Source organism: Notolepis coatsorum, assembly GCF_963971535.1.
Source record: "Notolepis coatsorum genome assembly, chromosome: 10".
Lineage (NCBI taxonomy): Eukaryota > Metazoa > Chordata > Actinopteri > Aulopiformes > Paralepididae > Notolepis > Notolepis coatsorum.
The window spans coordinates 124826205-124851016 of record NC_140174.1 but is presented as its reverse complement, the minus strand read 5'-3'; the positions used below and the strand labels follow the sequence as shown (position 1 = coordinate 124851016).

The following is a 24812-nucleotide window of genomic DNA, read 5'->3' as shown; positions in this document are numbered from 1 at the left end:
TGTGTATCTACATGTAAAAACAGTGTTGAGTGCATAGTAGTACTAATAGCTACTTCCCACTGAAACTACTCTAAATTATTACTTAGTAGCTCACCTAGTTCAACTAACTAGCTAATTCATAACCATACTTTTTAGGTTTAGGGTCAAAGATGGGGCCCTTTTCTTATATTAACACAAACATTTCCCACTACAATAGAAAGTAGAGCCACTGCATATGGAGACTCAGTGTTCAGGATAACAGAACATGAGGTGAGGAGGACCTTTAAGAAAGTGAATATGAGGAAGGCAGCAGGACCGGACGGTATCCCCGGCCGCATCCTAAATAGGCCGGGAGCCAGGTCTACCCCTCAGGATGTTTTTTGCTACCTTTTTTTCATTATTATTTCCTATTATCCCATACCTTGGACCATCACAAGTTGATAATGACCACCCCCAACTCAGCCCCGTTTGGCCTCAGGGGCCAAAAAACCCTATTTTTGGGAAAAGCTTCTGGCGAAATTATGTAATTGCAAATATGAGGGTACTGCAACTGCATAAATGGTAAGATAAGTATGAAACTGCATGGTGTATCCTGACACATAGGGGGAAGTATCAAAATAATACTCTGGGGCTTACTACCTTTGTATTCAGAATACGCCAAAAGACTAAAAAATGTCTGTCCGCCTGACAAATTGTCATCAAAAGTGATCATTTTCAAGTATTTTATTATACATGTTGCTGCCTCACATGGCTATGAAAAACTTCCCACATTTATAAGCTTCAATTTAAGTACAAGATAACCTTTCTATCTAGAAGATTACAGCTGCTATGACAAGTTATCCATTGTACCGCAAATCGAGAAAATATAACATTCTAGCATTAACCTTTTCTTCTTTTTTTTCTCCCTTATTTTTTATATCTAAAAAATATATTAAACAAGAGTTGAGACTTAAGTAATGTAATGCTATACTATCTGAAGTTAATTACATGAAAAGTGAACCATGGTATCACAGTGCAACTTAAAGCAGTGCTGACCGGGTTACACACACACCAACCAACCAAAACCCTAACCCTGTTTTGATTGAAAACTTTATTAACAGATTGCAGAATGGGTACAATACAGTACAGCTCAATATACACAATTGTTAAGGGGATGCAGACCAGAGAAAGACTTTCGTCTTGTTTACATCAGGGTCTCCCATTTTCAATTTATCAGGACATATATGACATACATGACATACAGATAGACAGTACTGCTACATCTATACATTTATGACATACCAGATTTGCAAATACAGTACTGTTTGTGATACAAAAAGAGTCCAGAAAAGGGAGTATATACATTTGACGTAAAAACTGTACATTGGAGGAGGTTGGGTGGGGTTGTGTGGGGGGGGGGGGGGGGGGGGGGGGGGTTGGGTAGGGCGGGGTTGGGGGGGAAACACTGTACAACTGTACAAGCAAAACTGTACATTGGGATATTGACAACCATACTAGGTAATTTACATTGGAGGGGGTTGGGGGGGGGGACATTGTACAAACAAGCAAAACTGTACATTGGAATATTGACTAAACCATACTAGGTAAATTACTGTACATTGGAGGGGGTTGGGTTAGGACATTTACAGGGGCCAGTTTCGAATTGCAGTCTCCCGTAGGTGTTCCTTGAGAGTGGTTTTGAAAGTGGGTAGTGATTCACATTCCTTTACAGCTTTGGGTAGGGCGTTCCACATTGATGTGGCATAATTGCGAAACGTGTTTAGTCCCTTGTTTGCGCCGAATCTGGGTTGAACATGATTTGTGGAGCTCCCTCTGGTGTTGTGATCGTGGTATTCACTGACCTTTGGGAAGTATTTTGACATGTACATGGGTACCTTGGTCGTGTAGTGTATCTTGTAGACCAGGCCCATTGCAAGTTGCTGTACTCTGTCGTCTACTCTAAGCCATCATAGGTTGTCAAAGTGGGCAGGGGTGAGGTGGGTTCTAGGAGTAAGGTCAAGCAGTAGTCTGACCAGTTTGTTTTGAGACGTTTGTAATTTTGTTTTTAGTGCCTTTGAGGTGCTTTGGTACCATGAGGTGCAAGCATAGATAAGCAGTGATGGGCAGTAGCTTGCTACAAGTAGCGAAGCTACATAGCTTAACTACAATTCTCAGTAGCGTGCTGGTAGCTCGCTACTTTTTAACCAGGGTAGCGGTCTCTGTAGCGGAGCTGTTTATAGAACGAAGTAGTAACGTAGCGACGAGAAACGTTACACGCTACTTTCGCAGTCTAGACAGGAAGATCTGCAAGGAGAAAAAAAAACTCCCCGTAAAAAACCCACTATGATTGGTTGGTTTGTTTAGATATGAGTGACGACTCACGATTGGGTATGGTAGGCCAAAATATTACGGGGTAGGCCAATCAGAGGCAGGATAGGGCGGGACTCCAGGCCGCAAACCAGGAAGTGAAAATCTAAACGCAGACCACTGAATGAGAATGAATGGATGAATTTACAATAACAGCGCGAAATAATGGCAGAGGGATTTGATGTTTCCACTGATGGCATTGATGAAGATGATGTCAACAACAATAACAACACTGCATCTCCATGGCCCTACCTGGACACGTTTATGAGTTTGACTGAAAAAACGCCTAAAACATATGTGTTTAGGTGTTTATTGTGTCAACCAAAAACGAAGCTGCTCTCGACGTCCCACACGTCCAATACTAACTTGAGAACACATATTCAGGTGAGCTGATGAAAACCCTTACTGTCTTTACATAAACATTGTCAACTGTTCCCAAACAGCACACAAGTCAGTGCACTTTTTATCAACAGCTTTAACTAACAGTCTGTCTGAGATAGGCTAGCTGCTATGAACAATATTATTGATTGATTGATTGAAAAGTGTATTAACAGATTGCAGAATGGGTACAGTACAGTACAGCTCAATACATACAATTGTTAAGGGGATGCAGACCAGAGAAAGACTTTCGTCTTGTTTACATCAGGGTCCCCCATTTTCAATTCATCATAACATATATGACACACACGACATACAGATAGACAGTACTGCTACATCTATACATTTATGACATATCAGATTTGCAAATACAGTACTGTTTGTGATACAAAAAGTGTCCAGAAAAAGAGTGTATATACATTTGACGTAGAAACTGTACATTGGAGGAGGTTGGGTTGGTGGGGTTGGTGGGTGGGGGCTGTACATTGGGGGGGGGGGGGTTGGGGTAGGGGGACACTGTACACTGTACATTGGGGGGTGGAGAAAAGAAAAAAATAGGGAAAAGATCGTCCTAGACCAGTGGTTCTCAACCTGTGGCCATGGAATGTTTTGTGAGTTACATATCTAGCAGCCAAGGATAGTATTGTTTGTCTAGCAGTGTCAAGCTTGAGTGTTATACTCTGAGTACATACTGTAGTAGTATAGTTCCAATGCCGATTACTCCCATGCTGCTTATTTCCGTACTTAAGAATGTATAAATGTTACATAGGATTTCGTTAATGTCTATTTTGTAGACAAATGTTTCTTGCACTTTTTCTTTGGCCAGGTTATTGTCATTTTGTTACTGTGGTTTGAGTTGAAACAGTAGTTTATCCTGTGCTGAAAAGTCTCCATTCCAATAGAGGGAGTATATATTTGTGTTTATTTTATTATTGTTTCACTGCCTTTTATTTATTACGTTTCCACAGTTCTTTCCTCATGTTAAAAGGATGACACAAAAAGCCAGACCGAGGGCTTGTTTCAGTTTTATAATCAAACTGAGCTATTTTTTTGCCTGCCTATTTGTTTGGTGTAAACTTGATCACAAAGTAAAAAAAAAAAAAAAAAGTAGTGCCGATGTAGCTAGCTATTTTAGCCATGTTCTTGTAGTGTAGCTTGCTACATTTCTCTGGGGATAGCTTCCATTGTAGTTTAGCTATATTTAATCGAGAGTAACTTGTAGTGTAGCTTGCTACATTTTCCAAGTAGCTTGCCCATCACTGTAGATAAGATAAGATAAGATATTCCTTTATTAATCCCCTTGGGGAAATTCCAGTGACACACACATACAGCTTATCGTCTCATTAATAACAACATATCACAATCATTAAATTTTTACAGTAACAACGGCACAACATAAATTCACACAGACATGTACATTTGTTGACACATGTCATCTACAGAATGCCTGAGACGCCATATGCGATAGTCGGCTGCAACAACAACAAAGTGTCTGAAACAAAGTGTCATCGCGCCAGATGGCGGGAGGGAGGGCGGAAAAGATTGTCCAGAGGGAGGGGGCATGGACTGGGGGATAGGACTTTGGTGATGAAACAGTCTTAGGCCCCCCCCCCCCCCTCCAGCATGCATACTAGTCGGCTGCCGTCACCATCACGTGGGAGTGGCGCCGGGCGTACACGAGGGAGGGGGGATTGGGTAGGGATTGGGGGTGGGGGAAGCCGCTCGCCACTCTTATCTCCCAGGGGGCCTTCGACTCCACAGCTCTCTGGTTCGACCTTGGTCCAGGAATTTGTTTTGGCTGACTGACTGGCACATTTATCCCAGCCACGTCACTTTAAATTTGATTTGAATAGAGTGAAATATAACTCTATTGATTTGAGTGGAGTGAGTTTTAACAACTCCGTCCAAATGACTGAATGCATTATTAGTCCAAGTGTCTTAATCAGTTCATTTTGGTAGGTCCTGTGCACGGTAAACAGATCCAAAATCTTCTTATTGCAGTCCAAAAGCTTCGATAATCCAAAAATGACCACGTCTTCAAGTTGGTAGCCCGATTATGATGTCCCAATAGGCAGAGAGGGTTAGCCTTATTCTGCTTCTTGAAGAAAATATGCAATCCACTGATTAGATCCATTTAGAGTTGATTTGAGTATAGTCCGGCCACCAGCACAAAGCAGAGCATAGCAGCGTCGGGGCTCCATGGAGCAGTAGAGGCGGCGGTAGGAACGGCCTTGAGGAGCCTGGGGAGAGGAGAGAAATGCGACTGTCTCTGGGAAGGCTGGGAAGGGAAGGAGTACCCTTGAATGAGTGCTCCTGCCAGAGTCTTCAGGGTATTCCTGTTTACCAGAGAGGAGATCCGGTACAAGAATAGAGTTTGTTGATTGACTTTTTTTATTACATTGGATGCCATTTTGTCACAGGAGAGATTAGCCTCTAGGATGGAACCCAGGTAGGTAATTTCATCTTTCCTTGTGACAATATTGTCACCCACTGTAACTGAGAAGCCGTCGGTCTTGCTGAGTTTGTTATTTGAACCGAAGAGAATGGACTCTGTTTTGCCCATGTGTAATGATAGTTTGTTATCAGCGAGCCATATGCAGATTCTGCCTAGTTCCATGTCACATCCCACCTGAAGTTATTCAGCAAAGAAAATTTTGGGTAAATTGATCTATTATTCTGGCTGTGGGAAGAGATTATGTGTCCAATATTTTTTTACATGAAATGTGGCAACTTCTAGAGTGATAACATTAACGTTGGCTTGTAGATTGTTAGCTAATATAGCCAGCCCAATGTAGCTAGCTAGTGAGAGTAGAAGTGGGAGAGAAATTATGAAATTGTAATTATTAAGAGAATTTATTATAATTATTAGCAACTCTACTTCTAGAGTGATAACAGTAGCTAGTTAGCTTGTAGATTGTTAGCTGCCAGCCCAATGTAGCAAGCTAGTGAGAGCAGGAGTGGGATATAAATTATGGTGTGTGTGTGTACAATATTTTGCTGTTGTAATGAATATACTGACTTTCTGATGGTTGCAATGCTACGGTATAGTCAAGGTGCCAAAGAGACGACAAGATGCCTGGATACCTTGCCAAGAGTGCTTCAAAGAAGAATCAGCCACCCCCCAGTCTGGGATATTAGTCTGTGTCTGAGGTTGGATGTCAGTGAAATGTGAAACATTGGATCTAAATGAATGTCTATTGGCACATTAGCCTGTTCAAGCTGCTGCGGTCAGGCAAGTGCCTCCGCATACATGCAGCAAGAACAGAGAGACTCTGACTCAGCTTTTCCCCCAGGCCATCAGAACACTGATCTCTCCACACACAAGCACACATAAACACACACCACACATCCTGCACTCTCTCACACACAAACACACTGCAGGTCACTTTAGGAAAAAGCAAAAGGTCACTTTAAAAAACATAACTATGTTTTTGTATAGTATAGTTAGTATAGGAGTTACATATAGCATAACTGTATATTGTATAACTTAGTATTGTATAGTAGTGTATATAGGACTCATTACCTTTGAATTTGTAAGCTTAGCACTGTATTTTATCTTAGTACCTTTTATTATCAATTCTATTTTATTCTATTATTTGTATGTTTTTGCACAATCAAGGCGGGCATGGCCACCTTCATTTCACTGCATGTCTCTTGTATGTATGTGACTAATACATTTCTTGAAAATATTGATACCTTATTTAATTGTAGTAATTAATAAACAGATTTTCAGATGGGTGCAATGCAACAGTATCTAAACCAAGTCAACATGCCAAAGAAACTATGACAAGATGATGAAGACTGGACAGCTGGCCAGAGTTCTTAAAAAAGGAGAAGAAGAATCAGCCCTCTCTGGAAAACTGCATCCTGCATGGTTGCAAGGGGACAGTAAATGACAATTTCATACCTTTGTCTTCTAAGGCTGATCCACTAAGTGCATTTACTGCTATCCATCATATGAAAAAGAAACTTCAGACACAAACATTTGATTGTGGTGGTATGCAAAATGTTTGTGAATCAATTCCTGATAAATTGTCTTCGGATTGTGGATATCATGAAAACTGTTGACGCATGTTTTTTCGCAATGCTAACTGCTTCAAGCAAGTGTCAAGCGGAGAATAACTCCACTAGACCGACACGTGAGAATGCAGATTATTCAGTTTTGTTTGGCAGTTATTGCATATTCTGCAGAAGTAGTAGGTACAGTGAAGCAAGTGTTGGGCACCAGATATAGCTTGCAGGAATTCCAATCAAATGCATACAAAAATATAGAGGAAAAAGCAATGGAACTTGGTGAAAAAACTGAAGTTATCCAAAAGGACGGGTCATCAAACTTGCTCATCTCACAGTCTTGTACAATGACACCTTGACAGAATTCGGAGAAGCAGCTGTTGCTGAGATCACAAGCCATAACCTGAGACAAAAAATTGAATGCTGCCCTGATCTCAAAGACTATTGACTGTTGATTGTATTGCATCGACAATCAGAAGAAAATTCATCGGGAATTGATTCACAAACATTTTGCATACCACCACAATCAAATGTTTGTGTCTGAAGTTTCTTTTTCATATCATGGATAGCAGTAAATGCACTTAGTGGATCAGCTTTAGAAGACAAAGGTATGAAATTGTCATTTACTGTCCCCTTGCAACCATGCAGGATGCAGTTTTCCAGAGAGGGCTGAGGTGGTGGCTGATTCTTCTTCTTCTTTGAAGAACTCTGGCCAGCTGTCCAGTCTTCATCATCTTGTCGTAGTTTCTTTGGCATGTTGACTGTTTTAGATACTGTTGCATTGTACCCATCTGAAAATCTGTTTATTAATTACTACAATGAAATAAGGTATTAAATGTTTTCAAGATTCAAGAGATGTATTAGTCACATACATACACGAGACATGTAGTGAAATGAAGGTGGCCATGGCCAAAAAAATACAAATAATAGAATAAAATAGAATAGATAATAAAATAGACATGATAAAAGGTACTAAGATACAATACAATGCTAAGCTTACGAATTAAAGGTAATGAGTTCTATATACTATACAATATACAGTTATGCTATACTAACTATAGTTATTGTAACAGCAATATTTCATTTCCAATGTCCTGTTTTCTCTTGCCCGTTACTTCACAGGTAGGGAGTGATCTTACGCAGTAGACACAGCAATGATGGATGTCCAGTCGTGATTCCAGGTTTAGGGGTGTTTATTGCTGAAGTTGCAGTTGTACATTCAATTTATTGCCAGTGTGGGTTCTGTAGGAATTATATGGTATTCTATATTTATTTGGTATTTCTTTCTGCTTCTGGCTGCTGAGCTGCTGAGCTTCTGTTACTGAGCTACTGTTACTGAGCTACTGTTACTGAGCTACTGTTACTGAGCTACTGGTAAGAACGGTGTGCTCCTGCGTCTATACTTTCCGTAGCCGCATTTCTGGCAGACGTTCTCTGATTGGCACTGACTGACGCTCTCTGATTGGCCACTGACATGTTTGCCCAATAGCGTGACGAGCTGTGTCTTTGCCCATTTCCGCGTCGAACAGCCTGCAAACTACCTGGCATTCTATCGCCATGCTCTAAGACAAACTCTAACCTTAACCAACTTCGAAAGAGTGCCTAAGCTTAACCGTTGAAAGAACTTGCCGTCACGCTCTAAGACAAACTCTAACCTTAACCAACTTCGAAGAGTGCCTAAGCCTAACCAATGTAGAAACTGACGTCGGCCAATCAGAGAACGTCTGCCAGAAATGCGGCTACGGAAAGTATAGATGCTGTGCTCCTCACTACCTGTGTCCTAGTTGATTACTGCACCTGTGACCCTAAATACCGAACCAGTGCTGTCAAATTTTAAACCCGCCACCAGGTGTCCAATAATAATATTACAAATAATAAAATAATATGCCACCATCATCAGCACCATCAGCACAGACCACACACATTAACAGTGTTGTGAAGAAGGCACGACAACGCCTCTACTTCCTCAGGCGCCTAAGGAAGTTCCAAGTCAGCCAGAAGATCCTTAAGAACTTCTACTCATGTACAATAGAGAGCATCTTGACCGGCAACATCACCTCCTGGTTTGGGAATAGCACTGCACAAGACCAAAGCAGACTACAAAGAGTGACACGTTCAGCCGAACGCACAATTGGAGGGGGGCTCCCCACCCTCCAGAACATTTACTACAAGCGTTGCAAGGGCAAGGCTAAGAGAATCATTAAAGACTCCAGTCACCCGAACAACTGCCTCTTTGAACTGCTGCGGTCAGGCAAGCGATACAGGAGTCTCAAGGCGAGCACAGAAAGACTCAGAAGAAGCTTCTATCCCCAGGCCATCAGGCTGCTAAACGAACAATGAATGAACACTACACAACAACAATCACCAAACGCACATAGCACACACATCCACACGCACACACTCACTTTAAACAAACACACTGTAGCACCCACTCCACACACTTATAGCACACACCCACTTTAAACAAACACACTGTAGCACCCACTCCCCACACTTTATATTTATGGATGAAGGATTGCACTACAACTCGTACACCTTACTGTAAATTGTACCTAAAATTGTACCTCATCCCATTTCTGCTTTGCACTAGATAGTACTGTACATTAGTACACTGCATAGTATTGTGTATTGTATATTATATGGTAACTCAGAACATTGTACATATGTCTATACCGAACACTGTGACCTCATTTTCTTCTTCTAAATTCATGCTATATTATGTTATTATGTTATTTGATACTATCTTGTCTAGCACAGTCTCTGGAGCGTAACAGTAAGAAGCATTTTGTATGAAAGTATTCTGTACTTCTGTATGACAACTATTAAAGAACTTGAACTTGAACATAATGGCTCCTACAGTTATGTTTTTTAAAGTGACCTTTGCTTTTTCCTAAAGTGACCTGTAGTGTGTTTGTGTGAGAGTGCAGGATGTGTGTGTGTGTGTGTGTGTGTGTGTGTGTGTGTGTGTGTGTGTGTGTGTGTGTGTGTGTGTGTGTGTGTGTGTGTGTGTGTGTGTGTGTGTGTGTGTGTGTGTGTGTGTGTGTGTGTGTGTGTGTGTGTGTGTGTGTGTGTGTGTGTGTGTGTGTGTGTGTGTGTGTGTGTGTGTGTGTGTGTGTGTGTGTGTGTGTGTGTGTGTGTGTGTGTGTGTGTGTGTGTGTGTGTGTGTGTGTGTGTGTGTGTGTGTGTGTGTGGAGATCAGTGTTCTGATGGCCTGGGGGAAGAAGCTGAGTCGGAGTCTCTCTGTTCTTGCTGCATGTATGCAGAGGCGCTTGCCTGACCGCAGCAGCTTGAACAGGCTAATGTGCCAATAGACATTAATTTAGATCCAATGTTTCACATTTCACTGACATCTAACCTCAGACACGGACTAATGGCTGATTCTTCTTTGAAGCACTCTGGCAAGGTATCCAGGCATCTTGTCTCTTTGGAACCTTGACTATACCGTAGCATTGCAACAATCAGAAAGTCAGTATATTCATTACAACAGCAAAGTATTGTACACACACATCATTTATATCCCACTTCTGCTCCCACTCCTGCTCTCACTAGCTAGCTACATTGGGCTGGCAGCTAACAATCTACAAGCTAACTAGCTACTGTTATCACTCTAGAAGTAGAGTTGCTATGTGTGTTATGTGTTTGTTTAAAAAATAATAAAAAAATAAAATACAAAAAGAAGTAGAGTTGCTAATAATTATAATTAATTTTCTTAATAATTACAATTTCATAATTTCTCTCCCACTTCTACACTCACTAGCTAGTTACATTGGGCTGGCTATATTAGCTAACAATCTACAAGCCAACCTTAACACATCCATTGCCAATCCCGTTATACAGCGTGTTTGCCGGCCATGCGAATTCTGCCAAACCACGCTGTACAGCGATATTGAGATCATATTTAATTTTTTAGCCATGGCATTCATAATTCCGCCACCCAGCCTCTGGTGATACAGTGGGACCCTGCACAATAGTGCAACGCCTCAATACCGCCGCCTGGTGGATGATCGGGTGAGTTACAACCGGAAGTGGCCATCGGTGCATCTGGGAAATCCGTCCGGCAGTCACATATCGTTGCGGGACTACAGACAAACACTGGCGTGCATATGGATCGCTGCCATAACTCAATAATCTATATGATTTGGGCGTTTATTGCGCCATACAAACCGGAAATGGATCTAGTAGATCGACGTCAAATAAGTGGGATCTTTTTCCTCCAGTCTCATCGGCGAACAGTAAGAGGACGGTAACGTTACTTTCAGCTTGATTGTTTATTATTTTCACTGCAAACCGATCAGATCAATATATCACCCATACTACATAAAGCATTTACTGACGATCACGGAATTATAAACGACCCCCCCCCCCTTTCATCCGCGCATGATGAATCATAACGTATACAATCATGTACAGTTGAATTTCTTAATATAGCGTGTATCGGCAATAAACGTCAGTTGATAATCTATATATGCGTTTATGCCTATAACTCACGTTCTATGAATTACTGCAGAAAACGATAAAAACATACTTATATTCTAGAAGGTATTTTTGGAAGAATCTATGAATGAAAAAGTATAACGTTCCTACATCCTGAACGATAGATAATCGATGTTGAATGGGCAATAGTAATGTCAATTTAGCAATACAATTTAAAAAGTTATAGCCCTGCAAAGAAGGTGAACATCTCCATAGGCTTAGAGTGGTGGCAGTGAGCCTACATTGATGGATATAAGCGTGGCAGGGAATGTGTTAATGTTATCACTCAAGAAGTAGTGTTGCCACCTTTCATGTAAAAAAAAATATTGGACACTCAATCTCTTCCCACAGCCAGAATAATAGATCAATTTACCCAAAATTGTCTTTGCTGAATAACTTCAGGTGGGATGTGACATGAAACAGGGTTCGGGTTTTGGTTGGTTGGTGTGTGTAACGCCGGTCGCGTCTATTCTTATCCTAACGCATGTATGCTTCCGCGTTCGCGTTTTGCGAATCTGATTGGCCACTGCCGTTTCTGGTGCGATCTGATTGGCCACTAACGTTTCTGGTCATGTGACATGTGCGCCCAATCACGTGACGCGCCCATTTCCGCCTCGACCAGCAGCAAACTACCTAACACCTAGTTTATCACTGGTTAAGCTTAGGCGACTCTTTCGAAGTTGGTTAAGGTTCGAATTTGGAATCAGGGCTGGCGTTCTATCGCCCTGCTCTAAGACAAACTCTAACCTTAACCAACTTTGAAAGAGTGCCTAAGCTTAACCGGCGAAAGAACTTGCTGTCACACGATTGGCGCGACCAGAAACGTCAGTGGCCAATCAGAGCGCAAAACGCAAACGCGGAAGCATACATGCGTTAGGATAAGAATAGACGCAACCCGGTCAGCACTGCTTTAAGTTGCACTGTGATACCCTGGTCCACCAGGGGGCATAACATTGTTCACTTTTCATGTAATTAACTTCAGATAGTATAGCATTACATTACTTAAGTCTCAACTCTTGTTTAATATATTTTTTAGATAAAAAAAGAAGAAATAAGGGTAATGTTGAATGTTCTATTTTCTCGATTTGAGGTACAATGGAGAACTTTGGTCATATCAGGTGTAATCTTCTAGATCGAACGGTCATCTTGGACTTCATTTGAAGCTTATAGATGTGGGAAGTTTTTCATATCCATGTGAGGCAGCAACATGTATAATAAAATACTTGAAAATGATCACTTTTGATGACAATTTGTCAGGCGGACAGATCTCTTTTTGTCTTTTGGGGTGTGATATTTTGGGGTGTGATATTTGACAACAGAAAGGTAGTAAGCCCCAGAGTATTATTGTGATACTTTCCCCTATGTGTCAGGATACACCATGCAAAGTTTCAGACTTATCTGACCATTTATGCAGTTGCAGTACCCTCATATTTGCAATTACCTAATTTCGCCAGAAGCTTTTCCCAAAAATAGGGTTTTTTGGCCCCTGAGGCCAAACGGGGCTGAGTTGGGGGTGGTCATTATCAGCTTGTGATGGCCCAAGGTATGGGATAATAGGAAATAATAATGAAAAAAAGGTAGCAAAAAACATCCTGAGGGGTGGACCTGGCTCCCGGCCTAAAAAGTCTGTGCCGACCAACTGGCCCCGGTATTCACTGACATATTCAACCTGTCAACCCTGCAATTTGCATATCGCCCCAACAGGTCCACAGAGGATGCCATCGCCCATGTGCTGCACACAGGGGCGACACTGGCTCAGGAGGTAGAGCAGTCGTCTGGCAATCCGGAGGTTCCCGCTTCGATTCCCGCTCCTCCCGGGCAGCGTGTCGATGTGTCCTTGAGCAAGACACTTAACCCCTAATTGCTCCCGATGAGCAGGTTGGCACCTTGCATGGTCGCCTCTGCTGTCTGTGTGTGAATGTGTGAGTGAATGTGTGAGTGAACGGGTAAAATGTGAGGAACAAATTGTAAAGCGCTTTGGCCACGTGTTGAGCATTTATCTTGTGTTTTATTTTTTTATAATTTTTTAAACAAACATATAAACAAACATGACAACACACGATAAGATATACAAGCATTATTAACAGTGCACATCCAATGAAATCACCATATAGTTAAATGTCTTATACAGGATATACCCCCAATACCTGCTATCTAATACCCTACACACATATGCTCTAGCTCGTACCCCCCCTCCCGGACCCCCCATTGGATAATCCATCCATTATCCCACGCTCCTAACCAGACACTACCATTATATGCTAGCTTTTATTATCTCCACCACTTCTAACCATATTTTTATTTTTGATTCATTGAGACCCAAAATTATTGCTGTAGATATTTCTTGATAAATCACATCGAGATATGTAATAATCCAGACCTTTCGGCAAATTTTTTCCGGTTGGAACCATCGTGATGCTATCAGCTTTTTAGCCACTGTGATACCCAATAAAACCAATCTCTTTAGCTGTGGATGTACTGCATTCTCAAAGACATCATTCAGCAGTAATACAGAGGGGTGTACAGGTATATTCAGAGTTAAGAGATTTGATAATTGCTGGGTCACCTCTTTCCAGAATATTTTAACTGGTGGGCAGTCCCAGTACATGTGCATAAATGTCCCCTCGTCCCCATTTGTACATAAGGAGCATTTGGAGTCTTGTTTAAGACCCATTCTGTTCAGTCTTATAGGAGTCAAGTATGTCCTATGGATATAGTTAAGATTGATTTGTTGATGGTCCGGGTTCCTTGATGCAAGTCGAACATTTGCCCAGGCTTCTTGCCAATCAAAATCTATTTCCAGGTCTGGTATATCCCTCCTCCAAATAGAGTCTAGGTGGAGGGTTTCACGAGGCCGTTAGTAATTGATGATACAAATCTGATACAAAACCTCTCGATGTCTCTCTTTCATAGAAAAATGTGTGGTATCTGTGGTGTGCAATTGGTATCGTTAATGGAACACCGTGAGCCTTCAAACATGCCAATAACTGTGCGTAAAAATAATATGTGGACTTGGTGAGATAAACATTTTTGCGTATTTCATCGAAACTACAAAAACCCTGTTTGTTTGGAAAATGACTTTGATTGGCAAGGAGCCTGGGCAAATGTCCGACTTACATCAAGGAACCCGGATCATCAACAAATCAATCTTAACTATATTCACAGGACATACTTGACTCCTATAAGACTGTGCCGAATGGGGCTTAAACAAGACTCCAAATGCTCCCAATGTACAAATGGGGACGAAGGGACATTTATGCACATGTATTGGGACTGCCCACCAGTTAAGGCATTCTGGAAAGATGTGACCCAACAATTATCAAAACTCGTATCTTGGAATATACCTGTACACCCCTCGGTATTACTATTGAATGATGTTTTTGAGTTTGCAGTGAATCCACAGCTAAAGAGATTGGTTTTATCGGGTATCACAGTAGCTAAAAAGCTGATCGCATCACGCTGGTTTCAACCGGAAAAAATTTGCCATAAAGTTTGGTTTCTTACATATCTCGATGTGATTTATCAAGAAATATCTACAGCAAGAATTCTGGGTCTCAATGAATCCAAAATGTCAATGTGGTTAGAAGTGGTGGAGAGAATAAAAGCTAGCTTATAATGGTAGTGTCTGGTTAGGTGCGAGGGATACTGGAGGTACTTCTCAAGGTGGGGTTCGGGAGGGGGGGGTTCGAGCTGGAGCATATGTGTGTAGGTTTTTTAGATAACAGGTATTAGGGGTATATCTTATATAAGACAATTAACTAAAATGTGATCTCATTGGATGTGCTCTGACAATTAATGCTTGTATATCTTATCGTGTGTTGTCATGTTTGTTTATGTGTTTGTTTAAAAAAATAATAAAAAAATAAAATACAAAAAAATAAATAAAAAATGTTTGTTGAAAACGTCTCCTAATGAGTGTATGCCTTGCTTTTCCCATCTAGGGAATCTTATAGGTTGTTTTCCAATCAAGAGTGCATTGTTATTGAATAAGGGAGTATGATTATGCCATTTATGTGGGATAGAATCTTTTTTTTGTGTTTCACGCCATATCCGGATCGCATGAGTGATTATGGGGCCAAATTTCCATTCGCATTGCTTAATTGATAATTTGGTGTATACTATGTCCTTCAGCCTATATGGAGCTACTATATTTTCTTCTAAATTTCTCCAGGATACTGATGCTTGGGGATCAAACCATGTTGTCAGTGGTCTTAAAGTGTACGCCTTAAAATAGTGGTAGAAATCTGGAAATGCCATACCACCGTCTGCTTTGTTTCTCTGTGCGGTGGATCTTTTTATACGTGGTGGTTTGTTATTCCAAATACATTTGTATGTGGAGGAGTGTAATTCTTTCCAGTAACCCTTTGGAGGGGTTAACGGTAGCATTGAGCTGAAGAAGTTGATTCTAGGTAGGACGTCCATCTTAACTATTGATATCCGTGCCTGTACTGAGTTTTTAAGTTTTGACCACCTGACAAGGTCGTATTTGATTTTGTTTTGGATTTTTATGTAATTTTGCTTCACCGTTTGGCTTATGGTAGGAGATATTTCAACTCCCAAGCATCTAAAGTGTTTTACCATAGGTATCTCTACTGGGAGGGTTATATTTCTTTTTGCAGGGGCGTTAAGTGGGAGAAAGGCCGACTTCGGCCAATTTATCCTAAATCCCGATAAGTCTCCAAAGTCCTCAATCAACTTGAGAAGATGAGGCAATGCGGTGTTGGGGTTTTGCATGAACAGTATTACGTCGTCCGCATATAAACTAATTTTGTGTTGTGTGCCCTTGATTACGATTGGTTCTATGGATTGGGATTGTCTTATATATTGTGCTAAAGGCTCTAATGATAGATCGAATAGTCCGGGACTAAGAGGGCAACCCTGTCTGGAAGAACGTGATACCGGAAAGATTTCGGAGGTGATTGTGCCTGTTGTAATCATGTATAATACTTTAATCATATCAATGAATCCTTTTCCTAACCCCATCCTTTCTAATACTGCCCATAGATACGACCATTCCAACCTGTCAAAAGCTTTCATTGCATCCAGGGACAGCATCGCCTTAGGTGTGTTGTCTTCCTTGTTAGCATCTAGTACGTGTAGTAATCGTCTTATGTTATCAGTGATCAAGCGGCCTCTTATGAAGCCAGTTTGGTCCGGATGAATTAAAGACGTCATATGCTTTTGTAGTCTGATGGCTAATACCTTAGAGTACAGTTTGATATCGGTTCCGAGGAGGCTTAAAGGTCTATAACTACCGCACTCGGTGGGGTCTTTGTCTTTTTTAAGGAGGACTGTTATGAGTGCAATATTGTCATTCTTATGGAAGTTCCCCTCCTTGAGTATAAAATCATATTTAGTAATAAGGGACCAATTATGTCCCAACAAGAGAGGTACATTTCTGGTGGGATACCGTCTCTTCCAGGAGCCCTACCACTTTGCATTTCAGATATGGCCTCCCTAAGTTAATCTAGTGTGATCGGTGTTTCTAACTGTTTAGCGTCATCCTCGGAAAGTTTAGGGAGGTTAATTTGATTAAGATATGTGTCCATTTTGTTTTGATCGAAGGTCGTTTCTGATTTGTATAAGTTGGAGTAGAATTCTTTGAATGTCGTGTTTATTTCTTTGGGTTCTGTAACAAGTCCTTGTTGTGCTCTAATGGTAGTTATATCTGCAAATTTTGCGTTGACTCTTAATCGCATAGCTAATAGGTGACTTGGTTTGGAACCTTGGGAGTACTGCTGTTGTGTTGTGCTACATATTTGCATTTCAGATTGTGGTCTGTATATGGCGTTAATCTCTTTTTTTAGTATATTGGCTTGATTTTCCAGTCGAACCGAGTTGTTGTATTGTAAAGAATTAAATAACGTTGAGTAAAGCGTTTCCAGTTCAGCCAGTTTTGAGCATCGATTCTTGCGTATTTGGGAGGAAAAGCTATCAGTGAAATCCTTGATCATTCCCTTTGCCGACATCCATAATATTCTGAGGTCCTGCACCGAATTCGCATTCATCCATAGGAATACCGTAAGAGCTTCTTTGATTTGTGTAATGAATTCCTTGTTATTAAGCAGCATCGTGTTAAATCGCCATCTTGGGGCTCGGGATGATAGTATACCAAATGTTCCTTTTAGGAGTAAATAACAGTGATCTGATAATGCATTGGGTATCATTTCCACACCGTAGTTATCAAATAGTCTCGGGGATGTAAAAACGTAATCTATTCTGGATAATGTGTTATGTCTCGCAGATCGACAAGAGTACTTCCGGGTCGTGGGGTTGAGTGATCGACATAAGTCATTTACACCTGTAATCTTCGACCAATCCTTTAATGCATTAGATGAATTTTTTTGTTCGTTGGAAAAGGAGGGGTTTGATTTGTCCATCCTTGGATTCCAAATGGCATTAAAATCCACACCAATTATAAATGAGTATTCGGGAAGGTCTAACATTGCTCTGGTAAGTGTAGTGAAGAAACTAACTTCGTATAAATTTGGGGCGTATACCGCTTGAGCATTTATCTATTTATTATTTATTTTTGTATTATTATTATTATAATAATAATTATATATAAAAAAAAAAAACGGTTCTTGCCTTGTGTAATTAAGAATTATAGTTCTCATGGGGGCTCGTTTAGAGCACAGGGTGCACAAGGTTAGCTGTAATGCTAGGCACAGTCAGTGTTACTATGGCTGTGAGTAGCTGTTCAGAGCGTGCTATGTTTGTTTGTTTTTCATTGCTAATATTCACAGTGAATATTTTTGTCTATTTTTGTCTATTGTTTTTTGTTTCTATTCTTATGACTTTTTCTAATCTTTAATTATAAGCACCCTGGACCACCACTCTGCCATCTCAAATGTCATGAATATTTTTTCACTTTGTTATGCCAGTGTTTAATCCTAATAAGGGGCCAGGGGGCAATACTAACATAATTAGTTGGAATGTGAAGGGTGTAAATAACCCCTTGAAATGTACTAGGATCCTTACTCACTTACAGCAGCTTGGGGTTGGCATCGCCTTTCTGCAAGAAACTCACCTCCGGCGAGTAGATCACCGTCGAATACACAGAGCTTGGGTAGGTCAAGTGTTCCACTCTGGTTTTCAGAGCAAAGCCAGAGGAACAGCCATTCTGATTAACAAAAACACACCCTTTACTCCATCTGATGTGATCTCTGACCCTAATGGCAGATTCATTATAGTTTCAGGAACTCTCTATTCCACAAGGGTAGTCCTAGTCAACGTATATGCCCCCAATTTTGGTGACATGCATTTCATCAATAAACTTATCTCTTCACTCCCCGACCTGAACTCTAATCAACTGATTATGGGAGGTGACTTTAATTGTGCTCTTAACCCAGCCTTAGATCGATCATCATCTAATCCAGCTCCACAATCTCAGACTGCTAGAGCTATAGTGTCCTTCCTGAAGCAATACGGTATTTCAGATGTCTGGCGCTTCCTTCACCCCTCCGCCAAACAGTACTCTTTCTTTTCACCAGTTCATCATACATATTCTCGAATTGATCTTTTTTTTTTTATCAACAACCGCTCTTACGATAGCATTGTTATTTCAGACCACGCAGCAATAGTCCTAGAGCTAGCCTTCCCGGACAAATGTCCATCATTCAGGCCGTGGGGACATAGGCGGCGCGTATATAAGGCCAGGGGAGGCTATGCCGACCCAGTCTGCGCATTATTATAGGCAGCCTAGGCTACGATATTGTGTGCGTGTGGGCTGCTGCAGCCCGGTGGTGACAATACGCAAAGGGTCGGCCAACCAAGGTGTCAATGGCAGTAGGTGTGGTGGCCGTTTAACATTCCAGACTGCGGGCAGTAACCAATCACGCCGCATCACCAAACTAACCGATGCCAGTCTGGTCTTCAAAACCCTCCAACAAACTTGCAGTTCCGCGTTCGGGTTCAGAACTGTTGTACCGGGTGGCGTCTATTCGCATCCTAACACTAATTTCCATTAAGGACAAGTACATTTAGCAAATCAGCCCTCTCCGTGAGAGCTGCCAAGACCTGGAACTCCATTCCAAGTTACATGCCGCCTGGGCATAACACTGGATCACCTGAGGCCAAGGGCTTGCTCTACGAGGGCATGATGAGACTGAGTCAGAGTTAATCAAACCGTGGAAACTTGTTTTCAAAGCATGATGAGATCCAAATTATGGAAAACGTTTCCTTCATTGCCGTCGGCACCGCAACTTGTGAACAGCCTTTCCCAATGAGGCGCATCCGAAACTTTTGCTGCATTAAGGTAAGACAATGGTTAATCATATTGGATGCCTTCATTTGAACAATTAATTTGCACTATATGAAATGAGTGGGGCTCGCTGTAGTAGCCTAGATGTGGGTGTGACATCAGAACCTGGACAGCACCGTTTGCGTGCAAGCAAAAAAGAAAAATGTTGCGCGCTACGCGCGAGTTTCATCCGGTCTATAGTCTACCCTAATGTCCAGCTCACCCGCCGCCTATGCGTGGGGACTAAATCTACTATTGCTATCTGAGGACTCATTCTCGTCGTTCCTGTCCACTAAGATCACATTTTTTATTGAGGTAAATTCTACCCCTGGCATGTCTATGTCCATCATTTGGGAAGCTCTTAAAGCTTTTCTCCGTGGAGAAATTATTTCTAACTGTGCTTGACGTAATAAACTGCGCAACAGCAGATGCTCTGAACTTTCAGACCAAATTCTTAAATTGGATCATTCATATTCAGTCTCTCCGACACCTTCACTTTATAATGAAAGAGTGACTTTACAGACAGAATTTAACCTCCTCTCCACCAGTCATGCTGAGCAGCTTCTACTCAAATCACGCCAGTCTTTTTTCGAATTTGGTGACAAACCTAGTAAAGTGCTGGCACTACAGCTAAAACACTGCACCGCTCAGAACTTGATCACGCAAATTAACTCTGCCACTGGAGAGATCTATACGGACCCATTGGAAATAAATGGTCAATTCAAAACATTTTATTCTTTACTATATACCTCTGATTCCCCTAAAGACCCCTTGAATAGTTTTTTCGCAGATTTGGATATACCAGTCATAGACAATGATTCAATGATGCTTTTGGAAGAGCCCATTAGCGCTGATGAAATTCAACAGGCTTTAACTATGATGCAGAGTGGGAAAAGCCCAGGCGGGTTCCCTGTGGAATTCTTAAAAAAATATTCCACCCAGTTTTGTCCCATTATGGCTTCAATGTTTGAGGAATCATTTCAATCCTGCTCGCTCCCTCCGACTCTCTACCAAGCCTCAATATCCCTGCTCTTAAAAAAAGATAAGGACCTGAAAGACTGTGGCTCATATCGTCCTATTTCTCTCCTCAACAATGAAGCAAAGATCTTGGAAAAGGTACTCGCTCGACGACTGGAATCTGTTATACCAAGTATTATCCATCCAGATCAGTCTGGTTTTGTGAAGGATAGAATGGCTTTTTTCAACCTGCGGCGCCTTATGAATATAATTTACTCCCCCACGAGTCTCCCGTTGCAGAGGTTGTTGTTGCGATAGACGCAGAGAAGGCCTTTGACTGGGTTGAATGGGACTACTTATTCTATACTTTGCAGAAATTCGGTTTTGGCGAGAAATTTGTGTCCTGGGTCAAACTTTTATACTCCTCTCCAGTGGCATCAGTTCGAACAAATGATGTGACTTCGGAATAGGGCTGCAACGATTAGTCAACATAATCGACGACGTTGATTATAAAAAATCGACGATGAGGAATTGTTGCGTCGATTAGTAATTAAAAAATTAAAAATTAAAATTATTATAATTTTTTCTTTTTTTTTTGCACTACCTATCTTTGTGAAAGTGGCTTCTCAGCTCTGGTCCAGCCAGCTGAAGACTTCTTAGCTTAACATAACAGACCGACAGTAAGTTTGGGGGAACTAATGGGATAACTGGGGATGTTGTTTGGTCCTGACAAGAGTCTCAAAGCAACTCTGAGGTCATGCTCAATGTCCAATCTGTTCCTCTGCTCTGTCTTCAGCTGGACCAGAGCTGAGAAGCCACTTTCACAAAAATAGGTAGTGCAAAAAAAAATAAAAAAAAAATTTATATAATTGTTTTTCGATTAGTCGACTAATCGAAAAAATAATCGACAGATTAGTCGACTACCAAAATAGTCATTAGTTGCAGCCCTACTTCGGAATATTTCCCCCTACATCGCGGCACAAGACAGGGTTGCCCTCTCTCTCCGCTATTATTTGCGTTAGCGATCGAGCCACTAGCTATTACCTTTCGCATGGACCGCCATGTCCAAGGCATCATTAGAGATGGACAGGAACAAAGAATCTCGCTATATGCGGACGATGTCCTGCTGTATATCGCGGATCCAGTGGCCACACTTCCACGTGTCCTTCACATACTACACGAGTTTGGTGTCTTTTCTGGTTATAAATTAAATTTAAACAAGAGTGAACTTTTCCCCCATAAACTCATTGGCTAGAAATCTCCCCCCCTCTATGTTCCCCTTCAAGCTTTCCCCAAGCTGCTTCCGTTACCTTGGCATAATGATAACACGTAAACATTCGAATCTCATAGCGTCCAACTTCACCCCTCTACTGGAGCGCACTAAGCAGGATTTTATCAGATGGGCATCACTTCCTTTATCACTTGTTGGCAGAGTGAATACTGTGAAAATGAACACATTACCGAAATTTCTGTATTTATTTCAAAATATTCCAACCTTCATTCCAAAGTCATTTTTCAAAGCCCTCGACAGGGCAATATCAGATTTTATCTGGAATAAACGCCCAGTCCGAATAAATAAAATGGCCCTCCAGAAGCCTAAATCGCAGGGAGGCTTTGCACTACCCAATTTCTTGGCCTACTATTGGGCTGCAAATATTCACAGCATTCTCTATTGGAGTCATTCCCATTACGGACTCAGTGGGTGCCGGCATGGGTGGACATGGAAAGGGCATCTTGTTCTAGAACATCTTTGCAATCCTTAGTTTGCTCTTCGCTCCCAGTCACAACCGCCCAGTACACCAACAACCCCTTAGTACAACACTCCCTCCGGATCTGGACCCAGTTCAGAAAACACTTTGGTCTCCACGCCATGTCACCATCCTCACCTGTCCACAAAAACATCATTTTCCCTCCCTCTATGGTGGATGAAGCCTTCAGCAACTGGTTTAAGGCATTTACGATTTGTACCAAGACAGTTAATTTATGTCTTTCACACAATTGTCCCTAAAGTTTAACTTAACAAAAACTAATTTTTTCAGATATCTACAGATACGTGATTTTGTTAAGAACAAATTTGCTCAGTTCCCCCATATACCTCCAAAAACTGTGATCGACCGCATCTTGGAGGTGAAGGTTGCAATCAAAGGCTCAATATCTAAACTATATAACATCATATCCCTATCCCTACCCTCTTCAGTACTGGCTATAAGACAAAACTGGGAGTCTGATCTAAATCATCAATTTACAGACAAATAATGGGAAAATGCTCTTGCCCGAATACACTCTTCTTCAATATGTGCCCGCCATTCACTGATACAGTTCAAGCTCATCCACCGTCTATATTGGTCAAAGACTAGACTTGCGAAGATAAACCCTGGCATGGATCCCACATGCGACCGGTGCCACCAAGCCCCTGGCTCACTTATTCATATGTTTTGGCATTGTCCAGCACTGTCCCCTTTCTGGACTTCCATTTTTAAATCTTATTCAGACATATTTTTTATGAATGTTGACCCATGCCCTCTTATTGCATTATTTGGTCTGACACCGGAGAACGCTGCAATATCTATTGGGCAATCCAATGCCATGGCCTTTGCCTCACTCATTGCCAGACGCCTCATCCTAATCAACTGGAAGGCAGCCACTCCCCCTTCACACTTACACTGGATGAGGGATGTTATGTCTCTTATACATATAGAGAAAATCAGATTTACAACACAAGGCCACACAGATACCTTCCACAAAACATGGCAGCCCTTCCTATCTCATTTCAAAACCCATATGACTCCTTCTAAATTTGGGACCCCATGACCCCCCTCCTTCCCCCATCTACCTGCCTGACACTGCTAGCCCACGTATGGCTGGGGAGATGGCATTGTGGTGGTCTGCTAAGGGTGTTAAATTTACTTTCCATTTTATTTGTTTTACCATCTGGAAATTACGCTACTAAAATGGAGAGTATTACTTATATTATATATTATTATTACCGTCTTTCCTATTTATATTTTTTCTCGTTTTCTTTTAAATTTTACTTGCATAGTTTTGTCTGTCACATCTGTATTTATGTTTAATTATTTAAATTTTCTTTTCTTTTTCTTTTTTCTTTTACATGTATGTTTGTCGTCGCCCTCACTGGGTGGGATGGGGTGGGATTAGGGGATAGGAATGGGGAAGGAAATGGAAGTTGTATAATTTGGATAACTGAAATGTATAAATCTGCATAAATTCTTCCAATAAAAAAAGATAAACCGTAAAGCGCTTTGGATAAAAGTGCTATATAAAAAAGCAGCCATTTACCATTACACAGCAGCATCAAACCTGGACAAGAGGCAGGGGAACTATGTGAGAATGCTATTTATTGACTACAGCTCAGCATTCAATACCATAGTCCGCTCCAAGCTTGTCATCAAGCTCAGAGACCTGGGCTTGAACTACGACCTCTGCCAGTGGGTCTTGGACTTCCTGACAGGAAGACCCCAAGTGGTGAGAGCAGGTAACTGCACCTCCTCATCCATCACTCTCAACACAGGGGCCCCCCAGGGCTGTGTTCTGAGCCCCCTCCTCTACTTGCTTTACACCCAGGACTGTGTGGCAAAGCACAACAGCAACACAATCGTTAAGTTTGCTGACGACACAGCTGTGGTGGGCCTGATCTCTGCAAACGACGAGAGGGCCTACCTGGGAGACTGGGAGAGGTAGAGAACCTGGCGCTGTGGTGCCGGGAGAACAGCCTCTCCCTGAACGTCAGCAAAACCAAAGAGATGATTGTGGACTTTAGGAGGTCTGGGGCCAGGGACTACAGCCCCCTCAGCACCTCGCAGTCCACATGTCCGAGGACGTGACATGGACCACACACATAGACAGTGTAGTGAAGAAGAAGATCTTAGATAACTTATACTCATGCACAATAGAGCATCCTGACTCTACCTCCTCTACCTGTCCTCCTGTATGTCTACCTCATGCTCCACCTCCTCCTCCCACCAGGCCAGCAGCACCATGACACCCAGCGCAGGATGGTAGGAGTTCCTCTCATTAGCACTTCATCATAATGCACAGAGAGAGAGAGATAGAGAAAGAGATAGAGACAGAGACAGAGAGAGAGAAAGAGAGAGGGAGAGAGAGAGAGACAGAGAGTCTGTTGGTGGTGTCTCTAAGGCCGACTTAATGAAGTTACCATGGCGCTGTTTCACAGGGAAAGGTGTTGTCACACTGCTATTTGCAATCACTGTGGGGAACGCGCGCAGCCGCGCACACACACACACACACACACACGCGCGCGCACGCACGCACGCACGCACGCACGCACACACACACACACACACACACACACACACACACACACACACACACACACACACACACACACACACACACACACACACACACACACACACACACACACACACACACACACACACACACACAC

The 24812-nt window shown here is 41.8% G+C and overlaps 1 protein-coding gene across 1 annotated transcript in view; it reads right to left on the bottom strand.

Moving 5' to 3' along the window:
- The window catches only part of nim1ka (NIM1 serine/threonine protein kinase a), a gene marked incomplete at both ends in the record, with an annotated part of 113555 nt that extends 89171 nt beyond the window's left edge, over positions 1–24384 (bottom strand). The window contains one exon of the mRNA XM_084323174.1: positions 24323–24384. Coding sequence (XP_084179300.1) covers positions 24323–24384 — 62 coding nt within the window. The remainder of the gene's footprint in view (positions 1–24322) is intronic.
- Positions 24385–24812: the final 428 nt, after the last annotated feature.